This window comes from Salvelinus fontinalis, chromosome 6 (assembly GCF_029448725.1).
Source record: "Salvelinus fontinalis isolate EN_2023a chromosome 6, ASM2944872v1, whole genome shotgun sequence".
NCBI lineage: Eukaryota > Metazoa > Chordata > Actinopteri > Salmoniformes > Salmonidae > Salvelinus > Salvelinus fontinalis.
The window spans coordinates 30294056-30318641 of NC_074670.1; the positions used below are offsets into that span (position 1 = coordinate 30294056).

Consider the following 24586-nt stretch of genomic DNA (forward strand, 5'->3'; position numbering starts at 1 on the left):
CAGGCCCTGAAGAAAGGATATGCATACCCTTGGGAGTATGCATATCCTTTCTTCAGGGCCTGAGGTACAGGCAGTTAGATTTGGGTCATTTTAGGCGAAAATTTAAAGAAATGGAGCTATCCCTAATTAGATTTATTAATGTAGCTCAGTTATGAGGAGTGTGTGTCATGCTTACAAGCCTGTGTGCAAGCATGCCTCCATGCATGTATGTCAAGATTCTGGTGATGTAAAGCTGTTTAAAAAAAATAGCTGCAAACACTGGAGTATAACTTTTTATTTGAACGTTGAATGACTGTTAATGAAACCAACACACAAGTTAGCATCTGCGTAATATACTCAGCATATAGGAAAATGAACGTTTTAGACACCGTTCGCATTACTGGCAAGTATTTCTTTACATAATGTAGTTTAACTCCATGTTTATGGACAGAGGATAGCTTGAAATAATAATTTGTACCAATCCACGATCAGTCATTATTACAGTTTGTTTTCATTACGTTTCATATTTTACTCCAAATTAGTTAACAAGGATATTTCAACAAAGGAAATAGCTACACTGAAGGTCAAAGTTGGGGAGACGAGGTGAAGTAAGCCCCATTTATACCTTATTCTAACTTGCGTCTTTTGTCCTGATCTTGTCCACATTCTGATTGTGCCCACATTTTTAGACAGGTGTTAACAATCAAAAGACACATTGTGATCTGATTGTGTCTGGACATCTTAAAGGTGTAGACAGATCTGGACAGAGAAACCATTTAAATCATCATTATTCCGGCCTCTAAAATCAGTGATAGGTGGCTGATTACATCAATATGTGTCTTACAGTAAATACATATATAAATATTATAGCTGTGAAATTATTTGCATAAAGGAAGGGACCAGGAACTCTGGTCACAATGCAGACACAGTGGACAGATAACAGACTAATTTTAATACCATGTGTAGACACACTTCTGGAAATATGGGCACAATCAGAATGTAGACAAGATCAGGACAAAGGACCCACGTTAGCACCAGGTATAAATGGGGATATAGACAGTCAAAATGGTGGGGGTTCTGATTGCAGGAGTTTACTGCCAAAAGCAAAACAAGGCAACACAAATTTCTGCCTTCCCCTTGCCTTGTCGACACAAACCTGCAGTCTTACTTAAGTATTTTCACCTTGGCTTCACTGAGATTACTGTCCTCCCAGAGTTTCCCACAGTCAATTTTACAGACTGCACTGCAGTAAATGTTACGCATTGTGATGTAAAGCCATTGCTGCTAGGCTTACAGCTCCCCATGTCTCCACTGAGTAGACCTACAGCACAGGTGTCAAACTCATTCCACGGAGGGCTGCGTGTCTGCGGGTTTTCGCTCCTCCCTTGTACTTTATTGAATTATGACCATGAATTATGGTCACTAATTTTCGCTCCTCCCCACAAGTTGTTGTCTAGGGCTTCATTGAAAGGGAAAAATAAAAACCTGCAGACACTAGGCCCTCCATGGAATGAGTTTGACACCCCTTGCCTACAGGGTACAATGATGACAGAGCATAACAGTCATACAGCCAAATCCTCACAGGGTGTGATAGGTGTCATGATGGGTTCACTAATCTGTCAAATACTGTGACTTCTCTCATTATGAGGAATGAAGCATTAAAAATAATTTGAGATATTAGTGATCCAAATAAAAAGACAAAGAAAGAAGGTGCAAAGAAAGAGTTAGAGAGAGGAGACAGGGGAGAACGAAGGAGATTGAGGAAATAGGGGACAGCAAAGAGAGAGCTGGAAAGAAAGAGTGTGAAAGAGAGTGAGAGAGTGAGAGAAAAAGAGGAGGAGGAGAGGATGGAGTGCTTAGTGACAGTGGAGGAGTGGGGATTTGCCCACCTGTGTCTCGTCCTTCTGGTCAAAAGCCTAGCCAAGGCACAAGCTAGTAGTAGCCACCCCACTGCCATGTCCTCCTCTGAACCCCATCACCACTTACATTGTTCTAAACAGTGCACCTGGGCTCTGCAGTCTCCACACACACACACACAGAGTATCACCAACAACATACAGGAGCTTCAACCTGTGAGGCTATTCACTATAGAAAATTGTTGCCTTCAAGATATAAAGTACCATTCTTTTATACAATATATTCTTGAAATTAGCCAAATGAAAGAGAACAAAAATAAACGAAGGGCTCGATTCAATTCGTATCGCTCAAGATCATCGCTATTGAAATGTGAGGGCAATGTTCCAAGTTCGAGAAGACTGAATTCACGGTAAACGCTGCATATGTCAGCTCAATAGAAAATTACGTTTACATTTCAAGTGTGCTATAGTGCAGAACTGGTGATTCGGATTGAATCGAGCCTTAAAAGATGAGCATGTCAGCATAGGCCAAAATAGTGGAACATACTGTATAAACCTTTTGGAAACCACACAGCAAAACATGACAACTCTTCATGTCAAAACCATTTTTCACAATAATATCAGTGACTTTCAAAGAACATCTTCTGGCACTACAAGCTCCTAACTAGCATGTGTTATTACCTGGTTATTACAGTACTAAGACTAACCTGCTGCAGTGATATTTCAGTAATTCGCATATACTGTGGTGAATGCTTTTTAAATGCCACAGTATGAGAAGTTGTCATATTTCTTGTGATCACATGTTTCCATGTAATAATGTTGTGGTTGTTTATTACATTAATATTTTCAGTCCGAATTAGTTCCAAAAATGGACTCAAAATAAATATTTCTGCAGTGAAATCACATGTGTCTTTACAACATAGCATTAATTGGTTTGAAACCTTGATGGTTTTCATTTTAGATACAGAGCTTGTCATCAAATATGGTAATGCCACTAAACGACAATAGTTAGGCCCCAAAACGTTCTAGAATTTTTTCAACAAATATTTAATGGAAAGAAAATTCTAGCTGTCCTATTTGGTCCTACCTTTAGAGAAACTGCAACAGAGAGTCAGTTGCATGAGGTTTTCTCATTTTAATAGAGAGAAAAAAAATCTCACTATCAATACAAGCAATACTTCTGTTTCCTTAGTACATTTGATTTGATGATATTTCTGTTTAATTCAGACATGCAATGAATTGAAGTACAATAATGGCAAGGGGAGGATTTTGAAGTCTGACGACTAGTTTTTTTTAGCATTTGCATGTATCCTCCCGTCGCCTAAACTTCATACAACATGGCCAGACAATAGTTCATAACAGCCTTGAATGTGTGATCATGGTCATATTCTGGTTAACAAACAACTTTTTTTATTTTCATTACTCTTAACCTAATGCTGAGACTGAGTGTCTCTATAATTCTGTAGTGGTGTGGGTTGTATATGTGTATGTGTATCTGTATGCATGTTTGTTACTTTGATTCGATCCTGTAATTGAACCTTAACCACTGTAAAGTCCACTGTACAAGTCCCACCAGGAATGTTGTTCATTTTTTGTTGGTATTATTCACAAGAGAAAGTATGGCATGAGGAAAAGCCACTCTCTCGGCAAGAAGTCTCTCTCTTCCCCTCCTCCACCTCCCCCTATACACACAAGTAGACCTATAATGCATTAGGCGGTGGGAGGAGCTAATATTCACTGAGGTTGTGCCACTTTGAGATCTGCCGACGGGGGTTTTCACAAACCTCTCGCCAGTGGGTGGCACCAGAGGGACAGGGGCTGTGCAGGCCGAGGGGCAGACAACCCACCACCTCGTTCTTAGTGGTACGGTCAAAGTCGACCACCACAAACTCCACAGAGATCTCAGGGAGCAGCTCGGGGGGCACGTCGTAGATGAAGGACTCGTTGAAGACAGGGTTGAGCGTGCACCTCTTCACGTGCGTCTTTTTCTTGGCGATGCGCTTGCGTCCGTAGAACACATTGACTTTCACATATGGGTCTAAGGGAGAGAAGGAGATTTTGGAATATTGTCATATGTAAAGGGAACATCTACACAAGCTCCACCTTTTTTAATTAACCACAGGCACACACAGACAAACACAGTAGTTGAACTCACTTCCAGACAGGCCAGAGATGTCCATCTTGGGCAGGTGTTTGGCCTTCAGCACCACCACACTAAGGCGGTGGGAAACAGGCTGGTAGGACAAAGACACCAACAGCTCCCCACGGCTCTCGCACTGCAGAAAGAGACAGACACATAGAGGATTTAACTATTGACTAATTCAAAAGGAACAATCATCAAACCCACCTACTCAGCCTTTAAGATACAATGCAATAATCAAACAGCCATAATCGTATAGTCATAGATTAAAAGAGTAATGGGGCACCAATTGCCAAGACAATAAAACTCAGCAGTCTTTGGAATTATCTATTTGTCAACCTTGTTCTACATGCACAATTATAAACTGGGTGGTTCAAGCCCTGAATGCTGATTGGCTGTATGACAAAACATTTATTTTTAATGCTCTAATTGCATTCTTAACCTGTTTATAATAGCAATAAGGCACCTCTGGGGTTTGTGGTATATGGCCAATATACCACAGCTAAGGGCTGTATCCAGGCACTCCACATTGCATCTTGCTAAGAACAGCCCTTAGCCATGGTATATTGGCCATATACCACACCCACTCTGGCCTTATTGCTTAAATATACCATACATATCTGTGTGTGGAAACAGACTAGTGTGATTATTTTAGTGTTTCTGTGAGAAACATCACAATGTACACAGTATAGCGGTTTGTATAATCTAGGTGTTCTGCATAGTAAGAGCAAGGAAAGGAAACAATGAATCAGATAAACTGTGAAAAAAATCTGTCATGTCTGGCCTTTACACTGTATATCCATATAAATGTAAATCAGATATTGGTACTGTATACATTAATACAGGTGACAGTAGGTAGACATGATGTATGATGCTACAGACCAGCACACACATGCACTTTCTCATATTCACTGACTTGCAATTGATTTCATATTATTCCAACCCATCACTAAAAGGGCATTTTCTAATCTAATGATTATAAAATGAGGATTTGCTGAGAAAAATCCATAGGTGAGTGTCCTGGTGATTTGTATGTTTATGATGGATTACTGTTTTGAAGACATTGACATTGCTTTGATGAAGGTTGTTTGACCGAAAGCTTAGCCACAGAAATGTGCCCTGACGCCACTACAGTGAGCCAAAGTTCTCTTCTCATTCTAGTGTAGTTTTAATACACCTGCAACTTAGCATCCTAGTCAGGTATGAGGTTGATTCCCATGCATGGTGTATCGACTTCCCCCATGATACTGCAATAGGTTGCCCTCCACAATGAGTACTGAGGAACACTACCCGATCAGACATTTTACGATCAGACATTTTCTTCAATGAGGAAGTAATAACCCTTGCAATGCATCCATACAAAACATATCCAGACTTCTTATATTGAACAGCAGATGGGTTATACATAATGGCCACACAGTGAGGACTAGTGCCACAGGTACATGTGGGAACAAAAAACAAAACAAGTCCTTGGTGAGTCAGAGTTGGGTACACACTCACATGCACATGTGTGGCTGTGGTGATAAAGGGAGCCTGATGGATGGCTGGCTACATTGAGAGATTACATGGAGGCGTTGTTTCTGCCTCCTCAGTCTGGCTGCAGTTAAGACTTGAATGGGAACCGAATCAAGAGACACATTGACCTTCCTGTCAGACAATCCCCTCTGTGTACTGCACTGCGCTCAATTCCATGTGTGTGTGTGTGTGTGTGTGTGTGTGTGTGTGTGTGTGTGTGTGTGTGTGTGTGTGTGAGCCAGCCCCTACCTCCAAGAATTATTGTAATGTCGGAATTGTCTGTTCATGCTTTGAAACGTGTGTAGGTCGCCCCCCCTCTCACCTGCATGTTCCTCTTGCTGATTTGTTGGGTGATGTGCACCCGCCCCGTGCTGGGTTCCAACTCTGTCAGTGGGACCACCACCTCCCCTATGACATCATCGCGGGCAAAGCGGTCGAAGCTGAGCACCAGGAAGTGCAGCGTGAGCTCGGGCAGCGAGCTGTAGGCCACCCCGTAGAACGTGAACGTCTCGTCAAACACCGGCTCCAGCGTCTTCCTTAGGACCCTGGTCTTCACCCGGTGCTTCTTCTCAGGGAGTATGGTCATCTTCACGTAAGGGTCGGAGCTGTTCCCTTGTTCGTCTACTGCAGGCAGGCCATGGGCTCCAACGATGGTCACCACCAAGGCCTTCTTAGGGAAGTTGTAGTCTAAAGCCAGGCTGAGGGAGCCCAGGCTGGTTTCAGGCTCTGATTCTGGGTCGGAGGACGCGGGGGTGAAAGGTGAAACGGTCTTGCTGCTGTTCTCGCTACTGGTAGCTGAGCTATCCAGGCAGCAGTAGTCGGCCCTGACGGGCAGTGCCCGCTCCATCCTGGGCTGGCCAGCAGGGGGAACCAGGTGGCTCATCTGGAGATGGGTAGGCGCATCCAGGATGTTGTTCTCAGCATCCACCAGGACCATCCCGCGGCCGCCACCCCTCTCTCTGTCTCTCTCCCCCTGCCACCCAGCACGCCTGGCCACCCGTACTATCCTCTTGCTGCTGCTGAGGGACTCTGGATAGATACTGATGCCCTTCAGCATGTGGATGAACTTGTAGGGTGGGTCTTCAGCCGAGTCACAGTACTGATCGCCATGGAGCTTGTATCGGCCCGTCACCCGGAGGTGTCGACGCTGGCAGAAGGACCACAGGAGAACCAGGATCACCACGGCAACCACCAGAGCCGCCGCACCGATAAAACCGGCCAGCACCGGTGACATGTCTAAAAGAGAAGGGAACATAGAATGAGTTAACACCTTTGCACAGTCTATACTGGGATGTGTTTGCAATGTCTGGTGTAGGAAATATTCATACTGGAGTCTCTAAATAAAGTAGATAGTCAAACTGTCAGTTGCATTTAGTTCAGCCAGGAACTGACTCAGATTAAAGAAATTCAACTCTTTAAGCTGCACCAAGTGATGCAGTACTGAACATCAAATAGGATATCATGTAACTGCCCTTCAGTGGCTCATTATTGTCAGGAAGGCTAAATAATGTAAGTCGTGTGACCACACCACCCAGGGTGACTCCACTCCACTGTGACTCAACACTGTGACTGTGCCATACAGCAGTAGTGACTTCACAACAGCATCACAGAGCATGAGGCACGGTGTGAGCGGGAAAGACATGAGCAATTTGGACGTCATTCAACCAGGTGTCACCAGGTTGCTTAAATGTCAGCCCCCCCACACAACACACACACACACACAGACACACAGCCTTGTACAACTAACCTTGTGGGGACACACAATTCAGTCCCATTCAAAATCCTATTTTCCCTAACCAGAACCCTTACCCTAACCTTAACCCTAACCCTAACCCTAGCTCCTAACCCTAACACTAAAACTAACCCTAGCTCCTAACCCTAACCCTAAACCTAATTCTAACCCTAACACTAATTCTAACCATAACCCTAAACCCCCTAGAAATAGCATTTGACCTTGTGGGGACCAACAAAATGTCCCCAGTTGGTAAAACACGTTTCACTGTTCGTTTACTATAGTTAAACACGTCCACACCCACTCACACGCACGCACGACCGCACGCACGCACGCACGCACACACACACACACACACTGTCCACCTCTTTATTAAAGTCATTAGTCATTTGCCTCCCTTAATTGATCCCAGTGACGGTGTGCTTTATCTAGCAAACAGACCGTGTTCCAGGGCTGGTCATTACACCAGACTAGGGCGTGTATTGTCTGTGTCTGGGAGTTATAGCCCCATACCCTGTCTCTGTGTGTGTGTCTCTGTGTGTATGTCTCTGTGTGTGTGTACGTGCGAGGGTGTGGGTCTAAGTGTCTGTGCACATGCAGGTACGCATGCATCTATGTGTGACTGTGTGTGTGAGCCCCCACCCACTCATTTGTTGCTGGTGGTGAGTGAGAGACTGTGACTATGTGCTGTGCGCACATGGTAAGGCTGACTGTGCTGATTCCAGCTATAATGGGACTCAGTGGACAGAGCCTGCTGCAGCGGGGCGGGCGGGCCGGGAGAGGACCCTTTGTTTGGCCAAGCCCCTGGAAAAGAGACGCATTGTTGCCTTTGTCGCCCCCCCCCCCCCGTAAACTTGTCAGTCTATACACTACATGTGCATGAACATATGTTAAGCACGCAGGCAAACATGTATGCACACACACACACACGCACACACACACTATCTTTCCCCCTCTTTACCTCAGCTTTCTAACTATATTTATATTACGTCTGTTTTTCTCTATCTCTCTCCTGTCTCCATTTTCATCTGTCTTTGTCTGTCTCTCCTCTCCCTCCTGTCTGTCTTTCAACAAAATACCTTGCCCTTCCTTCCTGTTGTTGTTCATTGGCATTCTGGGTAGGGATACCAGGAGGATGATGTCAGATTTTGGAAGGAGCTTAATGCCAGCTGAGCCCGTTGCCCTGGAAACATACCCCAGGGGGATGGCAGTAGTGAGCTCACAAATCTACCGCTTCAGTGGGTCCAGGCATTGTACACAAAATGTGTTAAGTAAAAGTATAAATTGAGTGTGCTGATTAACAGAACCAAAAATACACCCTACATTTTTTTTTTATTAGACACAATGCTAATCTCCTCAGTTCAGTTTTTTTTCTGTGGGTAACTTTAAAGAGATTTCTTTCTGTGGGTTCCATCTCTATGCCTTCTGCATAACCCATCTCAGATCCTTCATCAAGAAAAAGAGCTCAGGTTGATTTGCAAGGAATTATGCAATTATATCTAACCATAGATTACAGATCAGACCACACTACTGTATAGGTAGTTTGCCATTCTAAATATGAACAACATACACATGCCGAGTTCAAGACAACCTTGAACTAATATGAGCACAGTACAATTTGTATAAATATGCACAGCTACTGTCAGTGGCATCATGCCTATAGGGGACACAAAGGCATGTGCCCCCTAAGATTTGTCATGTTTTAAAATTAATTTGATCATAATTATTTATAAAAATATCTGGCAGCGGTACTTTGCGCAGGGGGCACACTGACTAGACCAGGCAAAGTGTACCCCCCCTTACCTATTCTTCCCTAGTAAGTGGTTCCTTCCAAGGTGCACAGAGCAAAGAGATGCCTCGGCAGGACGCTAGATACTCTAGTGTGTGAGGTATCGTGAGTGGAGGAGGAGAGAGTGTAGAGTGACACACACAGCGTTTGATTTGATTTTAGCCATTTCCAGTGCTTGACCCTGCCACTTTGTTTGATAAACTGAGTAATGGGGCTGGGGAAATGTAACCACTGTTCATAGACAGAGCTATGCATGCAAAGATTGACAGATATTTTGATTGTTCTTTTCAAAATGACAATAAATAGATACATAACTGACTAAAATTGCTTTAATTATTGGGTTATTATACTATATACCAGTGTGGCAGTTGTACTAAACTTCTAAGGCAAAAAGGTTCTTAAAGAATCAATGTGACAATTGAACAGGTAAAGAGATATGCTTAGATAATTTATTCAGAAAGAAAATACAGTTTTGACTTTTGACATAGAATTAGTCACAATGATTATGGCTCTAGATTGCAGGAAAACGCTGTTTCAGGTGTTTGAAGAATGCAAAATTCTCCAACTTCTGACAAACTGCCTGTCTTTCTTCCTGCCTAGTACCAGTTGGTACAGCATAAACCCCATCATCCACCATCCTGGGAAAGAGTGCTGAGTGACCATGGAGCACTGAGAGACAATCTGTCTGCATTGGCAACATGTCTTATTGTATGCTGCCTGTGAGCATAAGATTCAGTTGATTTGCAGAACTCAGATTGTGATGTGGACCAGATGTGTCTTAATCCTGATGAGTGACCCAGATTAGATCACTGGCTGTAATCTGGGTTTCTGGAGCCTGTTAGGCTGAATTGCAGATATCCAACTCCAGTGCTCTCTTGTTTCTTTGCTGCCATGAAATGTTCTGCTGCATCCGGCAGTCTCAGGACCAACATTATGTTTGCAATAACACATCTCTAACACTCAAGCCTTGATTGCACAACTGTTCATCTTGAGCCTGTTTGAGACGAAAGGCCAACTGCTTGTTGTGATGAGGTTCTTCAAGCAGTTCAATGTCTAGATGCTCTTGAGGTTTAATCTTAAATCAACCAAGAAATGTGAGAGTGCATTTATTAAATGAATCAACTCCAATAGGTTACAGGCCCATTCCTGACACAGTGTTAATATGCGTTTGGTTTATATTTCCTTGGTTTTTAGGGTTCAGACCAATACGTTTTGTTTCTGCACTTGAGTTGTCCTATTCTTCTTCTGATGATATAATATCCATAACCCTCCCCATTCCCCATCACCTATTCATGTCACTTGCTGAGAGGGTCTGGCACTGTTTGGGTCACCAACACCCCCTGCCTTCAGAGCACTACACTTCTTATTATGGCAATGTGGCATTAAACTACTGTTCAGGGATCTTCATTTAAAGCTCGAGGTCTGATCAAATGAAAATATGTCCAAGCTCCTAGCTCCTAGTTCCGGGATGCGTGCTTTAACAAAAACAAAGGAACGGGGGCTGACGATGCTTAAACTGGAATAGACATCACGTCATCCTATCCACCCCATCGTACGCGCACATTGAAGACCACGGGGAGAAGTGACAATGTTGCGAATGGGCAGCAGTATTCAATATATTTTGATAGAATAGGACTACAATTATTATGTTGTGGACCAAATTATTCACTAATTGAAAACAAATACTTTCATAATAGCAAATACTGTAATAATAGGCTCCCACTGAGCACACACTGGTTGAATCAACGTTGTTTCCACGTCATTTCAATTAAATTAAGTTGAACCAACGTGGAATAGACGTTGAATTGATTGACGTCTGTGCCTAGTGATGCTACTATCTCTGTGGAATAGGCCTGTGTAATCAGTTTCGTTCAATTTCCAAATTACATTCGACGCTATTTACATTAACATAGGCCATGGTAATGAATAGATGTCAAATTTACATTTGGCAATCTTTGATGAAAGCAATAAACTTAATTATGCTATTTGGGTGTGTTCAATCTCATATGGCCTTATTTCTAAAACGACTGGGCATTATCTTAACATTTCACGCAATGTAAATATAAACATCATATAACGTTAACATCTGACGACACAATAAACAAAATGCCAAATAAATCAGAAAAAGGCCTGCTACTTACCATATGCAGGTCGTAATTCTGTAATCTCAGCCATTTTGAGAATTAACGCAGGATGCTTTACTGGCCGCCCAGATAAAAAGGGTAAATGAAAGAATATAAAGCTGGTTTGTCCCTATTTTATATCCATAGAGAATGAGTAACGATACTTCAACCAAATATTCCAGTAAATGAGCTCACAGGTTAATAAATAATGATTGTCTTGCTCTTTTCATATGGTCTATTCGCTCTCTATACGCCAACCTCAACGATGCTATTATTTATCGGATGCGGAGGCTGCGTGGGGCTCGAGACTGGTACTCACCGACTCGCAGGAGGTTTTAGACCCGCCCCCGTGTGGCGTCAGTATGTCATTTTTTCAATTATGATACAGTGTATGTATGTAAATGACCAATTACTAGTGGATGGGTAGCACACTTTCATTCAAATAGTTGCTTGGCAACATTACACAATAGAACTAAGGACCATACAGATTTTATAAAAACAGTTTAATTCTCAGTAAACTTTACAATAGCTATAACCTACATACATCATCATTTTACATTACACAAACACTAAAACAACCACTATAAAGCTATGTTCAAGACGAATGCAAAAATAGTAGATTTTGGTCAATTCTAACTCAATAATAAATCCTATTTATATTTACCAAAGAGACAGAATCAAGCTGACTACAGACAGCTGAAAGTATACTGTAAAAAACAATGACTGCTGCTAATATTATGATTTACAAGAAAAATACATAACAAATAATTTAATATTATAGCTATGTTCTCATCGTTGACCCTCACATGGTTAACATTAGGAGCTTAAAGAGAAGCAGAGACCCTCATGTACGTTTTATAAGTGTCCCAAATTAGACATAAATAAACATATTAAACAATACATTTGTTTTACAAACTAGTATATTCTGGATATATCATTTGGTGAAGTAAACCAGTCACAGGCCCTACATCAACATGGAAGGACTGCAAATGCACGTAGTACCCAGAAAGTTCACTAGGTGTCCTACTGGACAAATGTAATACAGCCAATGAAGTCATAATGTACGACATGTACAGAATGAGGCTATTTGTGTTCTCACTTCACTAACACACAATCTTTAGTTGCAGTAAATACATCACTTTGGCTGACAAGAGATGCATTGAAGCAGGAATGTACTAAGAAATCAACAAATGAAGGCCATTTTTTTCTGTGGGGTTTGTAAATATTTTGTCAGTAGTTCAAAATGAAGGCACCAAATGAATGAATTAATGACCTTGTCTTTAATTAGGCCTAGCGGTACTTTAGTTAAAGGCATATCTTGGCATACATCAACACAAATACATGCTTTGGTTGAACAATGGCAGGAAACAAAACGAAGAAAGGCACATTCAGCAAAGGTTTTTTGGCCATAAAATAGCAGTGAAAAATCGTTCTGACAACTTTGGTCTGTTTATCTGAATGAACAAAACGTTACAAATCCTGTGTAGAAACTTCCATCAATAAATATAATCAATGAGATTCTTGATATTCCATTTCCTGTTTTTGGTAGCTATACTGAACACAAATATAAATGCAACAATTTAAAATATTTTGCTGAGCTACAGTTCATATAAGGAAATCAGTCAATTTAAATAAATTCATTAGGCCCTAATCTATCGATTTCACATGACTGGGCAGAGGCGCAGCCATGGTTGGGCCTGGGAGGACATAGGCCACAGGTGAAGAAGCCGGATGTGGAGGTCCTGGGCTGGCGTGGTTACATGTGGTCTGCGGTTGTGAGGCTGGTTGGACGTACTGCCAAATTCTAGTTTATGGTAGAGAAATTAACATTGAATTCTCTGGCAACAGCTTTGGTGGACATTCCTGCAGTTGGGACATTTGTATGCTCCCTCAAAACTTGAGACATCTGTGGCATTGTGTTGTGTGACTAAACTGCACATTTTAGAGTGTCCTTTCATTGTCCCCAGCACAAGATGCACCTGTGTAATGATCATGCTGTTCAATCAGCTTCTTGATATGCCACACCTCTTAGGTGGTTGGATTATCTTGACAAAGGCTAAAATGCCCATTATCAGGAATGTAAACAAATGTGTACACAACATTTGAGAAAAATGAACTTTTTGTGCTTATGGAACATTTCTGGGATCTTTTATTTCAGCTCATGAAACACGAGACCGACACTATACATGTTGCGTTTATATTTTTGTTCAGTATAAATATAACTGAGTCACATGATGCAGGTTGATGAAAAAGACTGATAAGAGAAAAGATTGATGGAGATTGTGGTGACTATTATTTAAATTTCTCCCTGAAGAACAAACAGACCCTACTGAAGGCAGTTAAAGGACCTGTCTGAGTCTGCTGCCCTATAATCAAGGCATCATTCTAACACTGCTTAAGTGAGAATCCACTGCAGCACATGTGCTATCATTCTGACTTTCTGAACAATTCCCAAAGTGTTTTATCCAGGCAGATTACCAGGTCATTGGCGGTACAAGGCCAGTTTCCATTGTTGTGACACAGTCCATCCCTTACAGTCTCTACCACTACTAGAAAACATTGATGCCTTTAGTGCAAGTTCCAGTCTCTGTGAAAAGATTGTCTGTTGAGCAAGTTCATTTTGCAGTCTAAACTGCTTCAGGAAAATCAGGCGATTCAAACAGGAAAATATATAAAAGCATAAAAATACCTTTTCGATAGAAGGTCGATACAAGTTTCTACTAAAGCCTACAGTCTTTGTTTCAGGTGGTGGGGAAAAAGGTATCCAATCCAAAACGTACTGTAGTGTTCATGAAGGGCAGTTATCATCCAAACCAAGCAACTGAGACACCGCCACCTATCTGTCACACACACCCACACTGCTTAGTTGACATGTCCGTGTCCTCCTAGGTCAGCCAGAGGCATGGTGTGCAGCACCTCATCCAGCAGCTGCAGGGCGCGGTGCAGGTGGACCTCCACCCAGCAGGGGGTGTGCTTGATGCTCTGCCGGGGGTAGTCGGGCCCCCAGCCCTTCACAAAGCTGAGCCGCAGGATACACAGCCGCCGCAGGTCGTCCACACCTATCCCAGCTGCCGCCGACAGACCTGGGAGAAGAGAGATTTACTGAGTGATTCAGAGAGAGAGAGAGAGAGAGAGAGAGAGAGAAAGAAAGAGAGAGCGAGAGTGAGAGAGAAGGACAGAAGCACTCACTGACTGCCGGGGCGATTCCCCCCACACTGCCAGGTCCTGGGATGTTGCCTGCCACTGCTGCAGCCTGTGCTGCTGCTGCTGCCTGGGCCGTGGCTGCCTGCTGCTGCATCTGCCTGTGGCACTGACGTAGGTCAAACACCTTCATGTAGGCCCCAGGGTAGATCTTGTGAACTGCGTCTCCCGGGGCTCGCCCTGCCTCCCGGTCCAGGTAGTAGCTCTGGACGAACACTGCATGGTCGCTAAGGCAACGCATCCACACATCCCCCTCACCACGACACTCAAACTGCACCCCCTTCCCAATGTGCAACCTTGGAAATGAAGATAGGAGTTCACATTTGTGAAGAGAAAATCACAGACACTGGAGATTGTATTTACTTCTATACAGGCGACAAAAACATATTTGCCCTGTGTATTCTGCAACCCAACAAAGTTCTCCAATAGCTAGCGGTTAGGTGGGTATATTAGGGGCAAGCTGATAGACCTGGCTCTCTCGCTGGCGTCGGTGCGGTGCACATTGCTGAGCTGGCCCAGACAGAAGCGGTCGCCCCCCGAGGGGTCCACGTATCCGTCCACTGTCACCACGGGGCAGTTAGCCAGGACCTTGAACATCTCTCCAACCTGGATGTCCATCTCAAAGTAGGAGATGGAGCACCAGAACTCTGGACCTGGCAACACACAACATTAAATATAATATGAAACACTGCAAAATGGCTGCCATGTGTCCCTCATGTGGGTACTGTACATTGGTGGTGGATGGGATGAGATGCCTAACATCATGTGTGTGTGTGAGTGGGTGTACGCTGTGTGTGTACCTGGATGGTTGGAGACTGGCTGAGGAAAGGCGGGTGCGCTGTGATGTTGCTGAGACCCTTTTAAGAGAAATTAATTAGCAAATATGACAACGCTACCATATACCAATAGTAACAGTCCTGCATTTCTGACAGAAAGATTGATTGACAGGTGATTGACATACAGAAGTGGTTGGGGTGGTGTAGTGGTGGTTGCTGGTGGCCACGCCCATTCTGCTGGGATCCTACAGGGGTATAGGAGGCCGTGCTGGTGCCTGTCCAGGTCGCTGGAAGATTGTGAAGGAAGAGAACAAACAGAGTTGAAACTGACACCATGGAATTGACACCATCTCTGTGACACTGCCAACCTGGTTCGTTAGTAACTCACTGTGATAAGAGCTCTGTGTCTGTGTGTGTTTGGAGCTGCTGCTGTAGTCACTCTGGCTGTGAGGGGTAGGGGGCTGGGGGGGTGGTCCGTGTGTGGGGGTGGTAGGGGGCGGCGTCTGGGGCATGCCCTGGCTCTGGGGAGAGGCGATCTGGAGCAGGCCCTCGCCGTGGCCCCCAGACATGGGCCCCATCATGGAGCTGCTCACTGGAGGAGGGAGATGTGGAATAAAGGATGGAAATTGTAAGGGATAGAGTTAGACGTGAAAGCAAAAGAGTCTGGTTCTTCTCAGCTGAATTGCTTGTACGGTAGTACTTCTTATTACCAGGCTCAGTTTTAGTCGATCTCACCTGGCGGAGAGAGGGGCATGCTGAGGTAGAGGTTGACGGAGGATGGGGCACGGGGCGGCTCGGGGGGCATCTGCAGAGGGGGGAGGGGCTGGTTGTAGCGCTCGGGCTGGGGGGGCATCCTGGAGGGGAGGTCCATCTCAAAACAGTCATGGATGTACTCCTCTTTGATCAGCCGACCTGGAGGACCTTGTAATGAAGGGAGGGGGAGAGAGAGAGACAGAGAGTGGGAGGGAGAGAGAGGGAGGGAGAGAGAGGGAGGGAGAGAAACAGAGAGAGAGACAGGCAGGCGGGCAGAAATCAGGCATGAGTCATATCATATTATTATATTTTCGATTCATGAATAGACACATTTTGAATAAATTCCGGAATTTACTGTAATTTAGATCAAATTGATGGATGGCATTTATTGTTGCCTCCAAGTGGGAGTGATTTTTTCCCTGTCATGCAGCCTGTGACACCTTCTTGCTTGAGGTGTCCTTCTTGTAGTGTAGACTAGCTCAGACAGGTATGAATCTGGCTGGTTTGGAAGCTCTGCATTCCAAATTTTCATCAGATTGCCAAGAGCACATCTACAGTATATCTGTATCAAAACAGTAGTATTGCCTGTGCACTTTGGGAAATGCGATAAAAACAGATTGGTTAGAATGACTCGCTATTGCTTATTACCATTTTGATGATGTTTGATGATGCTGAAAATAGTGTTTTCCTCCTCACCTGCATTTTGAATGCTGAGACCAACTTGAGGAGAGGGACAGAAAGGGAAACAAAGTTAGAAACAGCATGGTAGTTCTGAAAAAGCCTGTGACCCAAAGAGCCTGTTAACAACTTCATATTCTCCTTCCCCATTTGTGCTTCTGTTTCATTAGAGGAAGTGAAATTGTGAACAGACGCACCGATGCCTGGCGATACCACTCGCTCGTAGTGGTAGGGGTTGACACACACGTTGTCATACTTCAGGTCAAAGGCGAACTGGCAGAACTTGACGTGCTTCAGTTCATTCTTGTGGAGGTCTGGCCAGCGCCAGAGCCTAGCATAGATCACATGGGGGAACCCTTTCCTTCCAGCTACCTGGAGGGACAGAGGAGAGAGAATGGAGAAGGCATGGAGGTATTCCTTTCCAACATCCATCCGGGGCTTTTAGGGTGATTATTTACAGTAGGACGGTGAGTCTCAGGAAGGGAATGGGAGACAGTATGGAGGCCATGATGGGGTTGGAATTTGAGCATGGAGGGAGTGGAACTGTGGGGAATCTAAGTGCAGGGAAAAGGGGAAAGAAACGGAGAGAAAAGATGGGAGAGGGAGGATGAGAAGGAGGAGAGCAAGAGGGAGCTGGTAGACAGGGAGTGGTCGAGGAAACGGGTCATGAATGGAAATGTACATCAATGTTAAACACACTCTCTCCAGGCACACACTCTGGGTGGGGAGGAATAGCCTTGGAGCCATTAAAACATCTCAGACAGAGCTGAATAGCACAAATAGTGACTATCTGAGTCATCAATGGTGGTTCAGGCTTATTCACATGTTCTTGAGGAACCAATGTTACTCTGTCCTTGTATTGTGCTGCATGTACTCAAGTGTGTCAGAGTTGGTCTGAGTATTTGCTATTGAGGAAGAGTGTGAGTGTGACAAAAGAGAGACCTGGTGTAGGGTTAACTCAACAAGCTGAGCTGGAGAGGAATGACATTGTCTCACCTTTTCTGTGTGTGTGTGTGTGTGTGTGTGTGTGTGTGTGTGTGTGTGTGTGTGTGTGTGTGTGTGTGTGTGTGTCAGAGCTCAGTATTTTGGGATCAACATACCCTTTCTGCACTAACAGCAAGAGAAAGCCAGAATGGATTCTGTACACTTTTACATTTTCTTTTTTATTATTCTTTCTTCCTGAAAACCAAAGTGACCTTCCTCAGACAAAGAGTCAGAGCTGGCAGAGTGCCAGCCCAATTACAGCCAACATACTGACAAATACACACACACAGCCTACAGTCCTGAACAGAGAATAATGCAGTACATTCTTATATAAAGTTCTCACACATCACATTAATACGTGTCACTAACCTCTGCATATCCACAGGCAATCTCAAATGTAGAAACTGTTGATGTAAGTCATAACTTACATTCAATAATAAACACTTTTCTCTCTCTCACACACACACACACACACACACAGAAAATACTGTGGTATGTCTGAGATTACAAATATACTTCCACAAACTTTAACACTGGAAAAACTCCAGACACAAACACACACGCACGTACGCACACACACACCAGAGACAGACAGGCTTAACTTAACCCTGCCCCTTTCCTGTGTCTCAGACAAAACAACCCGAGCTACCCCTCCAGTACTCCCTCCCTCTCTCTCTCTCCCTCACAAGAGCTGGGGGAGGGGAACTCCCTCTGTCTCCTTCTCTCTCATTCCCTTGCTCTCTCTGTAAGCAACTCGTGGGTTACACTTCTAAGTATTCGATACTACGTTCATTCTCTAGAAGTTAGCCTATAGGGAGACCTAAACCCCTTTACTTTTTTCTCCTGTTTCTCCTCCCTGAAGTGTGTCAGTAACCCATGTGTTGAAGGATTCACTTGTTGAGTTCGAATCTCATCACGGACAACTTAGCTAATTAGCAACTTTTCAACTACTTACTACTTTTTTGCTACTTTGCAACTACTTAGCATATTAGCTAACCATTCCCCTAACCCTAAACCTTTTAGCTAACTCTTCCCCTAAACTTAACCCTAACATTAACCCTAACCCCTAGCCAAGCTAACGTTAGACCAGCTAGCTAACGTTAGCCACGTAGCTAGAATTCGAAACATATAAGTTAAGCAAATTCATAACATATTGTACATTTTGCAAATTCGTAACATATAAGAATTGTAATTCGTAACATATCATACGGAATGGGTGACAGACATCCACAAATGAACACATACCATACAAAACGTTACATATTATACTAAATGGAGTGTTTCGGATTTACGTACAGAATAATATGAAATCCTCTGACACCAGGTTGCACACACATGGTATGGGCTTTAAAAAAAAGTACAACACCTGTACCAAGTCAGATTTAGAGTTGAAATGTATTCAGTTTTGATTTTGAGTCACAATATTACACATCATAGAAGACTGAAATATGACAAAACCATTTGACATAGAAACATCGTATTTTTGCACAAACAAGCGTGTCTCTGTGAAATGTCAACGGAGCACTGAGCGTATAACAAGCTTTTTATTTTCAAAGCGTTTTACATTTAATTCATCTTGTGTCATGATAACTTTGCGACCAGCAGAAACAACTTTGAAGACGACGACCTCAAAATGTAAAATCCTCAAAAGTTGTTACAAGAAACAAGCTAGCAACAAAACAAAACAGTCAGAAAGTTGCTTTTAGTTGCCTGGCTTGCTAGATTTACATATTCTAAATTCATTTTTTAACGAATAGGTTTTTTGGAGCAAAGAATAAGAGCAGGTAACGTTGCTGCATGCAGACTGACGTTTTGTTTATACTTTTTCTTTATGACAAGGACAAGTTTGATGTCTGAGATCAACAATAGAATGTTCATGATTTTATGTGTTCCAAAACCGGTAAAATGATTAGGGACGTTTACTGAGGGGTTGGCGGGACTCATAAACATACACTATGTATACAAAAGTATGTGGACACCCCTTCAAATTAGTGTTTGGCTATTTCAGCCACACTGTTGCTTACAGGTGTATAAAATCCCACAGTCATAGACAAACATTGGCAGTAGAATGGCCTTACTGAAGAGCTCAGTGACTTTCAACATGGTCAGTTCGTCAAATGTCTTCCCAGCTAGAGCTGCCCCGATCAACTGTAAGTGCTGTTATTGTGAAGTGAAAACATCTAGGAGCAACAGGGCTCACCAAGTTTGGTGGAGGAGGAATAATGGTCTGGCGCTGTTTTTCATGGTTCGGGCTAGGCCCCTTAGTTCCAATGAAGGATCATCTTAATGCTACAGCATACAATGACATTCTAGACAGTTCTGTGCTTCCAAATTTGTGGCAACAGTTTGAGGAAGGCCCTTTCCTGTTTCAGCATGACAATGCCCCCGTGCACAAAGCAAGGTCCATACAGAAATTATTTGCAGAGATCGGTGTGGAAGAACTTCAATGGCCTGCACAGAGCCCTGACCATAAACCCCATCGAACACCTTTGGGATGAATTGGAACGCTGACTGCGAGCCAGGCCTAATCACCCAACATCAGTGCCTGACCTCACTATTGCTCTTGTGGCTGAATGGAAGCAAGTCCCCGTAGCAATGTTCCAGTGGGAAAGCCTTCCCAGAATAGTAGAGGCTGTTATAGCAGCAAAGGGGGAACCAACCTCATTTTAATGTGATGACCATGATTTTGGAATGAGATGTTCGACAACCAGATGTACACCTACTTTTGGTCATGTAGTGTATTACCACAATCATGACTGGCTGAAATAAAAGTATAGGCTTTGTTGCTGGCAGTACCTGAAAGGTGTATTAGTCAGTCATCAAAAGCGACCAGCTATTGGTCACTAAGTTGACAGAGTCTTTGTGCCATACCACCAATAACAATTCATCAGTGAATCATTTATTAATGAGATCCACGATTTCATAAACAGTCTCTCTATAGTCCCTCTACAGTCCCTCTATAGTCAGTGATAACATACCGGCCTAGGCCTCATTCAACCCAACATAACAGTAGACTACCTGTAGGCGTCCATCAAGCGTCCTCTGGATGGTGACACACTTGCTGGGGTGAACACCGTTGGTGGTGATGGCAGTGATGAGCGAGTCCAGCTCATCCTTCTTCTCCTTCAGCTTCTTTACCAGGCTCTCTATGGCACGCTTGGCAAAGCCCTCGTTCTCACCGCCCTGTCGGTGGCACATGAGGCTGTGCACGATGCTCAGGCAAGCATCGTTGCTGTTGGGGGTGTTCACTGACATCTCCCTTGGTTGAGGGGGGATGGAGAGGAGGAGGTGAGAGACCACTATGATGAAGCAACCAAATACAATTGATTTATTCATTGATTTGATTGTTGTTTGATCACTGACACAATACTGAAGTCTGGACCTGATATGGTACTTTAGGTCAAAGTTCAAGTCATAGGCTATCAGCAACCAAGGTCCCTATAACAATCCAATAACAACTTTACCAGTATTAACAACACACAATGTATGGGGCTTTTACAGAGCAGAAGATACAAAGCAGGCCATGTAAACACAGAATTGAGTAGGCCAAAATTACTTTATCCTTAAAATAGGTATATACTACTTATCTGAAAATACATTACATTAACCTAAAGAAAATTGACATTCTTATGATGCATGTGAAGTGTAGGGCGGCAGGTAGCCTTGCAGTTAAGAGCTTTGGGCTAGTAACCAAACGGTCACTGGATTGAATCCACAAGCCGACCAGGGGAAAAATCTGCTGATGTGCCCTTGAGCATGGCACTTAACCCTAATTGCTCCTGTAAGTGAGCGTCTGCTAAATTATGTAAATGTAGGTGACTAAGGGTGACCTATGTTGTTTACAAACATCCTTCCATGTGTGTCATACTAGTGATGAAGTTGAGCTTGTTTTGCTTTGCACAACTAGTCAGAAAAAACAATAATGCAGAATGTGTGATTTCCTAAAGTAGGGTATATTACAATCCACTTTGATAACAATAATACAGCTGTAATAAACTATAATAAACATACATGCTCCACTCAAGAAATTATAAGAGCATTTAGGAGGTCAAAAGTCATTTGTTTACATGTTTACAAAAGTATGTAGGCCTACTGGGGGACAAATATAATCACATGTACAAGAAAAGCAACGTTATGTGTAGGCTACAGTGTACACAGTACTTTGACAGAGGATAGATAGACACATTGACTTGAGAGTGGTTGGATTGGGAGGGGGGGGGGGCTCTGTCTGTCTGTCTGTCTCACTATGTTGACCTAACTGTAGGCTATATGTCAACAATCCATGTGACTCAGACTGGTTTGGTCAGCTAAAAAAATGCCTATGGGAATAATCAATACCAAAATGTAGTTTACTTACAAATCAACAGGAGAACTGGACAAATAAGTAGAGGGAGATCTGAAGCAGTATTCCAAATGTATTTCCCCCTTTACCCCTCTCTCTGTGGAGCTGTCTGTCTGGACTATTGTCAGTCTATCGCCCTCTCTCGCTCCCTTCGTTCATCCTGCTGCTCCCTCCGCTCTTCTCCAGTTTGCTTGCAATTACAAAAGGGGGAGAGAGAGTGAGTTGTCTAGGGCAAAAAGTCGAGCCAATCGCTACGCCCGTTTCATTCCAGACGGTGGGGCTCTCCGCCAACTATGACGCTGCTCTCTTACAGCTCACAGCCAGCCACCGGGGGCTGATGTCTGTCTGGGTTGCTTGTTGATTGACAGTTCTGTGCGGCTGCTTTTTTTTATTAAGGTGGCGCCGGTGAGATTCCCCCTCCCATTCTCGCTCCCCCCTCGTCCCAACAACTCCAGTGGATCTCCTCTCTGTGTAGAAAAAACTGAGTGCCTGTGTGACCAAACTCTGGACGCCGTTTCCCGATAGCTAAACAACCGTGTGTATGTAGAATGAAGTTTTTAACAAACAACACGGATTGCAGCACAGAACAAATTAAGTGTTTAACTAAAACCACAGATTGCAGCACCAAAATAAAAAAACTCAGTTACACTGGACAAACATGCGTACAAGGTAAGCATTAACGAATGGACATTTTTAAAGTATCGACTGATTGACTCGATGGTACACTCCGCCAACACTCATCGCAGTTACATAAAATAACACAAGATTAACGCAAGATTAACATCATTTTATCGGTAAATTATGCAACTTAAATTTGACTTCCGCTTGAAACCCAACCCCTCCAAAAAGACACGCATATAAAGGTTTCACATTTTTCCAGTTGCTGGCTCGCCTCTAACCGCTAGGCTACCTGCCACCCTGTATGCCCATCACACCCGTATGGTTTTCTTAGCTAACCAGAGGCGGTAAAGGAACAGTACTCTTGTGAATTTCAATAATGTGTTGTCTGTCCATCAAATCGTGCGGTGTTGTCCTGAATCCTCTACCTGATTCCAGGTTACAAATGACTTGTCATTGACGGCCATTTCCGCTGGAGGTTAACTGTCAGATAGTATAGACAGATGTCGTAAGTATGGACCCATCACCTGTAGGTGTTTTTCTGTAAATCAATGGCTCTGGATCTTATGGTCTGTTGCTGCTCTCTAGTGGCTAGTCCTGGCACTACCACGGACATCGCGCGCGTGTGTGTTTTCAGATCAAATTGCCATGTAAAAATGTGTATGTTTCTTAGGTCTGAATCACATTTGTATGTAATGGAAAGACTGAAAACCAGCAGACACTCAAGCCTAGAGTAGTTGACTTTGTTAACAGCCTGTTTAGCTGCTTGGGGCAGACTGCACAAACAGCTGAGTGAGGTAGTGTGAGTGCCATGATGTGTGGCCTTATGCTTGTAGATTACTTGGCAATGGTTTTATGGGAGGTGATAAGTGCTAGAATTAAGCCTTACCACCATGTGGCTGTCGCCTGCCATTGAACGTCTGACTGAGACCAATGCCTTACTAACGTTTACATTATAATGAAAGCCACAAGATGCATAGTTTATATTTATATTAATTAAATCTCAACCATAAATCATTTAGATATAAGTCATTTAGCAGACGCTCTTATCCAGAGCGACTTACAAATTGGTGCATTCACCTTAAGATATCCAGTGGAACAGCCACTTTACAATAGTGCATCTAAATCTTTTAAGGGGGGGGGGTCAGAAGGATTATCCTATCCTAGGTATTCCTTAAAGAGGTGAATGTTAGAAATGCAAGCCGACATTCTGATTTAGCCACCTTGAACTATAGTGTAGCCTATGGCTTGTGTGTTTCCTGTTATCACTAATGGCCTAGAAAAGATTATGTCCAATCTATAGGTAATCTGTCTTTCCCTCAACACCTCATGGAATGGTATGTTATCTTATCTCGCTGTATACAGATCTAAATGTTGTTAGCCAATCACAGACTGTGTTGTTCCCAGTATCAGTCGACCAATAAGAGTTGTGTCCGTGGCTTTCAGTTGAATAGAGGAGTTCATAGGCTTTCCCACGGACCGTGCTATTCGGGTTCCTTGATGTCCCTAACTCAATCAAGTATAAATGTAAAATAGTTACGTTTAGTGTTAGTTAAGGGTTATAGTTTAGGGTTCACGGTATGGATGTAACAAGGAATCCAGATAGCTGTGACCGTTCATAGAGTGAGAGACAGGCACGATATTTGAGAGCTTGGCGGCGAAGCAGACATACACTGCTCAAAAAAATAAAGGAAACACTTAAACAACACAATGTAACTCCAAGTCAATCACACTTCTGTGAAATAAAACTGTCCACTTAGGAAGCAACACTGATTGACAATAAATTTCACATGCTGTTGTGCAAATGGAATAGACAACAGGTGGAAATTATAGGCAATTAGCAAGACACCCCCAATAAAGGAGTGGTTCTGCAGGTGGTGACCACAGACCACTTCTCAGTTCCTATCCTTCCTGGCTGATGTTTTGGTCATTTTTGAATGCTGGCGGTGCTTTCACTCTAGTGGTAGCATGAGACGGAGTCTACAACCCACACAAGTGGCTCAGGTAGTGCAGCTCATCCAGGATGGCACATCAATGCGGCAAAAAGGTTTGCTGTGTCTGTCAGCGTAGTGTCCAGAGCATGGAGGCGCTACCAGGAGA

The 24586-nt window shown here is 43.5% G+C and overlaps 2 protein-coding genes across 4 annotated transcripts; both read right to left on the bottom strand.

Annotated features, from left to right (window-relative positions):
- Positions 1–259: 259 nt before the first annotated feature.
- On the bottom strand, positions 260–11459 carry LOC129857615 (synaptotagmin-11-like). Its single transcript, XM_055926048.1, has 4 exons — positions 11153–11459; positions 5813–6726; positions 3991–4111; positions 260–3873 (listed from the first exon to the last, which is right to left on the bottom strand). The coding sequence occupies exons 1-4, from the start codon at positions 11184–11186 to the stop codon at positions 3563–3565; spliced, it is 1380 nt and encodes a 459-aa protein (XP_055782023.1). The 5' UTR covers positions 11187–11459; the 3' UTR covers positions 260–3562.
- A 1809-nt stretch (positions 11460–13268) lies between these two features.
- Positions 13269–23084, bottom strand: LOC129857616 (mothers against decapentaplegic homolog 4-like). Of its 3 annotated transcripts, none has more exons than XM_055926050.1 (11): positions 21884–23084; positions 20545–20785; positions 16740–16914; positions 16513–16584; positions 15847–16023; positions 15500–15703; positions 15297–15398; positions 15136–15192; positions 14805–14988; positions 14324–14631; positions 13269–14217 (listed from the first exon to the last, which is right to left on the bottom strand). In XM_055926050.1, the coding sequence occupies exons 2-11, from the start codon at positions 20779–20781 to the stop codon at positions 13997–13999; spliced, it is 1737 nt and encodes a 578-aa protein (XP_055782025.1). In that variant the 5' UTR covers positions 20782–20785; positions 21884–23084; the 3' UTR covers positions 13269–13996. The 3 variants fall into 3 exon arrangements, with proteins under 3 accessions (XP_055782025.1, XP_055782024.1, XP_055782026.1); XM_055926049.1 differs by having other exon boundaries at positions 15847–16032; XM_055926051.1 differs by having other exon boundaries at positions 16561–16584; positions 21884–23083.
- Positions 23085–24586: the final 1502 nt, after the last annotated feature.

Bases quoted from the DNA above. Each gene is read 5' to 3' on its own strand.
- LOC129857615 (XM_055926048.1), bottom strand. From the start codon at position 11,186: ATGGCTGAGATTACAGAATTACGACCTGCATATG. The intron at 4,112-5,812 runs GTGAGAGGGGGG...CTCTTTCTGCAG, and splicing joins TCAGCAAGAGGAACATGCAG to TGCGAGAGCCGTGGGGAGCT. The intron at 3,874-3,990 runs GTGAGTTCAACT...TCTCTCCCTTAG, and splicing joins CATCTCTGGCCTGTCTGGAA to ACCCATATGTGAAAGTCAAT.
- LOC129857616 (XM_055926049.1), bottom strand. From the start codon at position 20,781: ATGTCAGTGAACACCCCCAACAGCAACGATGCTTGCCTGAGCATCGTG. The intron at 16,033-16,512 runs GTAATAAGCAAT...CTTCATTACAAG, and splicing joins CATCAAACATCATCAAAATG to GTCCTCCAGGTCGGCTGATC. The intron at 15,193-15,296 runs GTATGTCAATCA...TTCTCTTAAAAG, and splicing joins ACACCACCCCAACCACTTCT to GGTCTCAGCAACATCACAGC.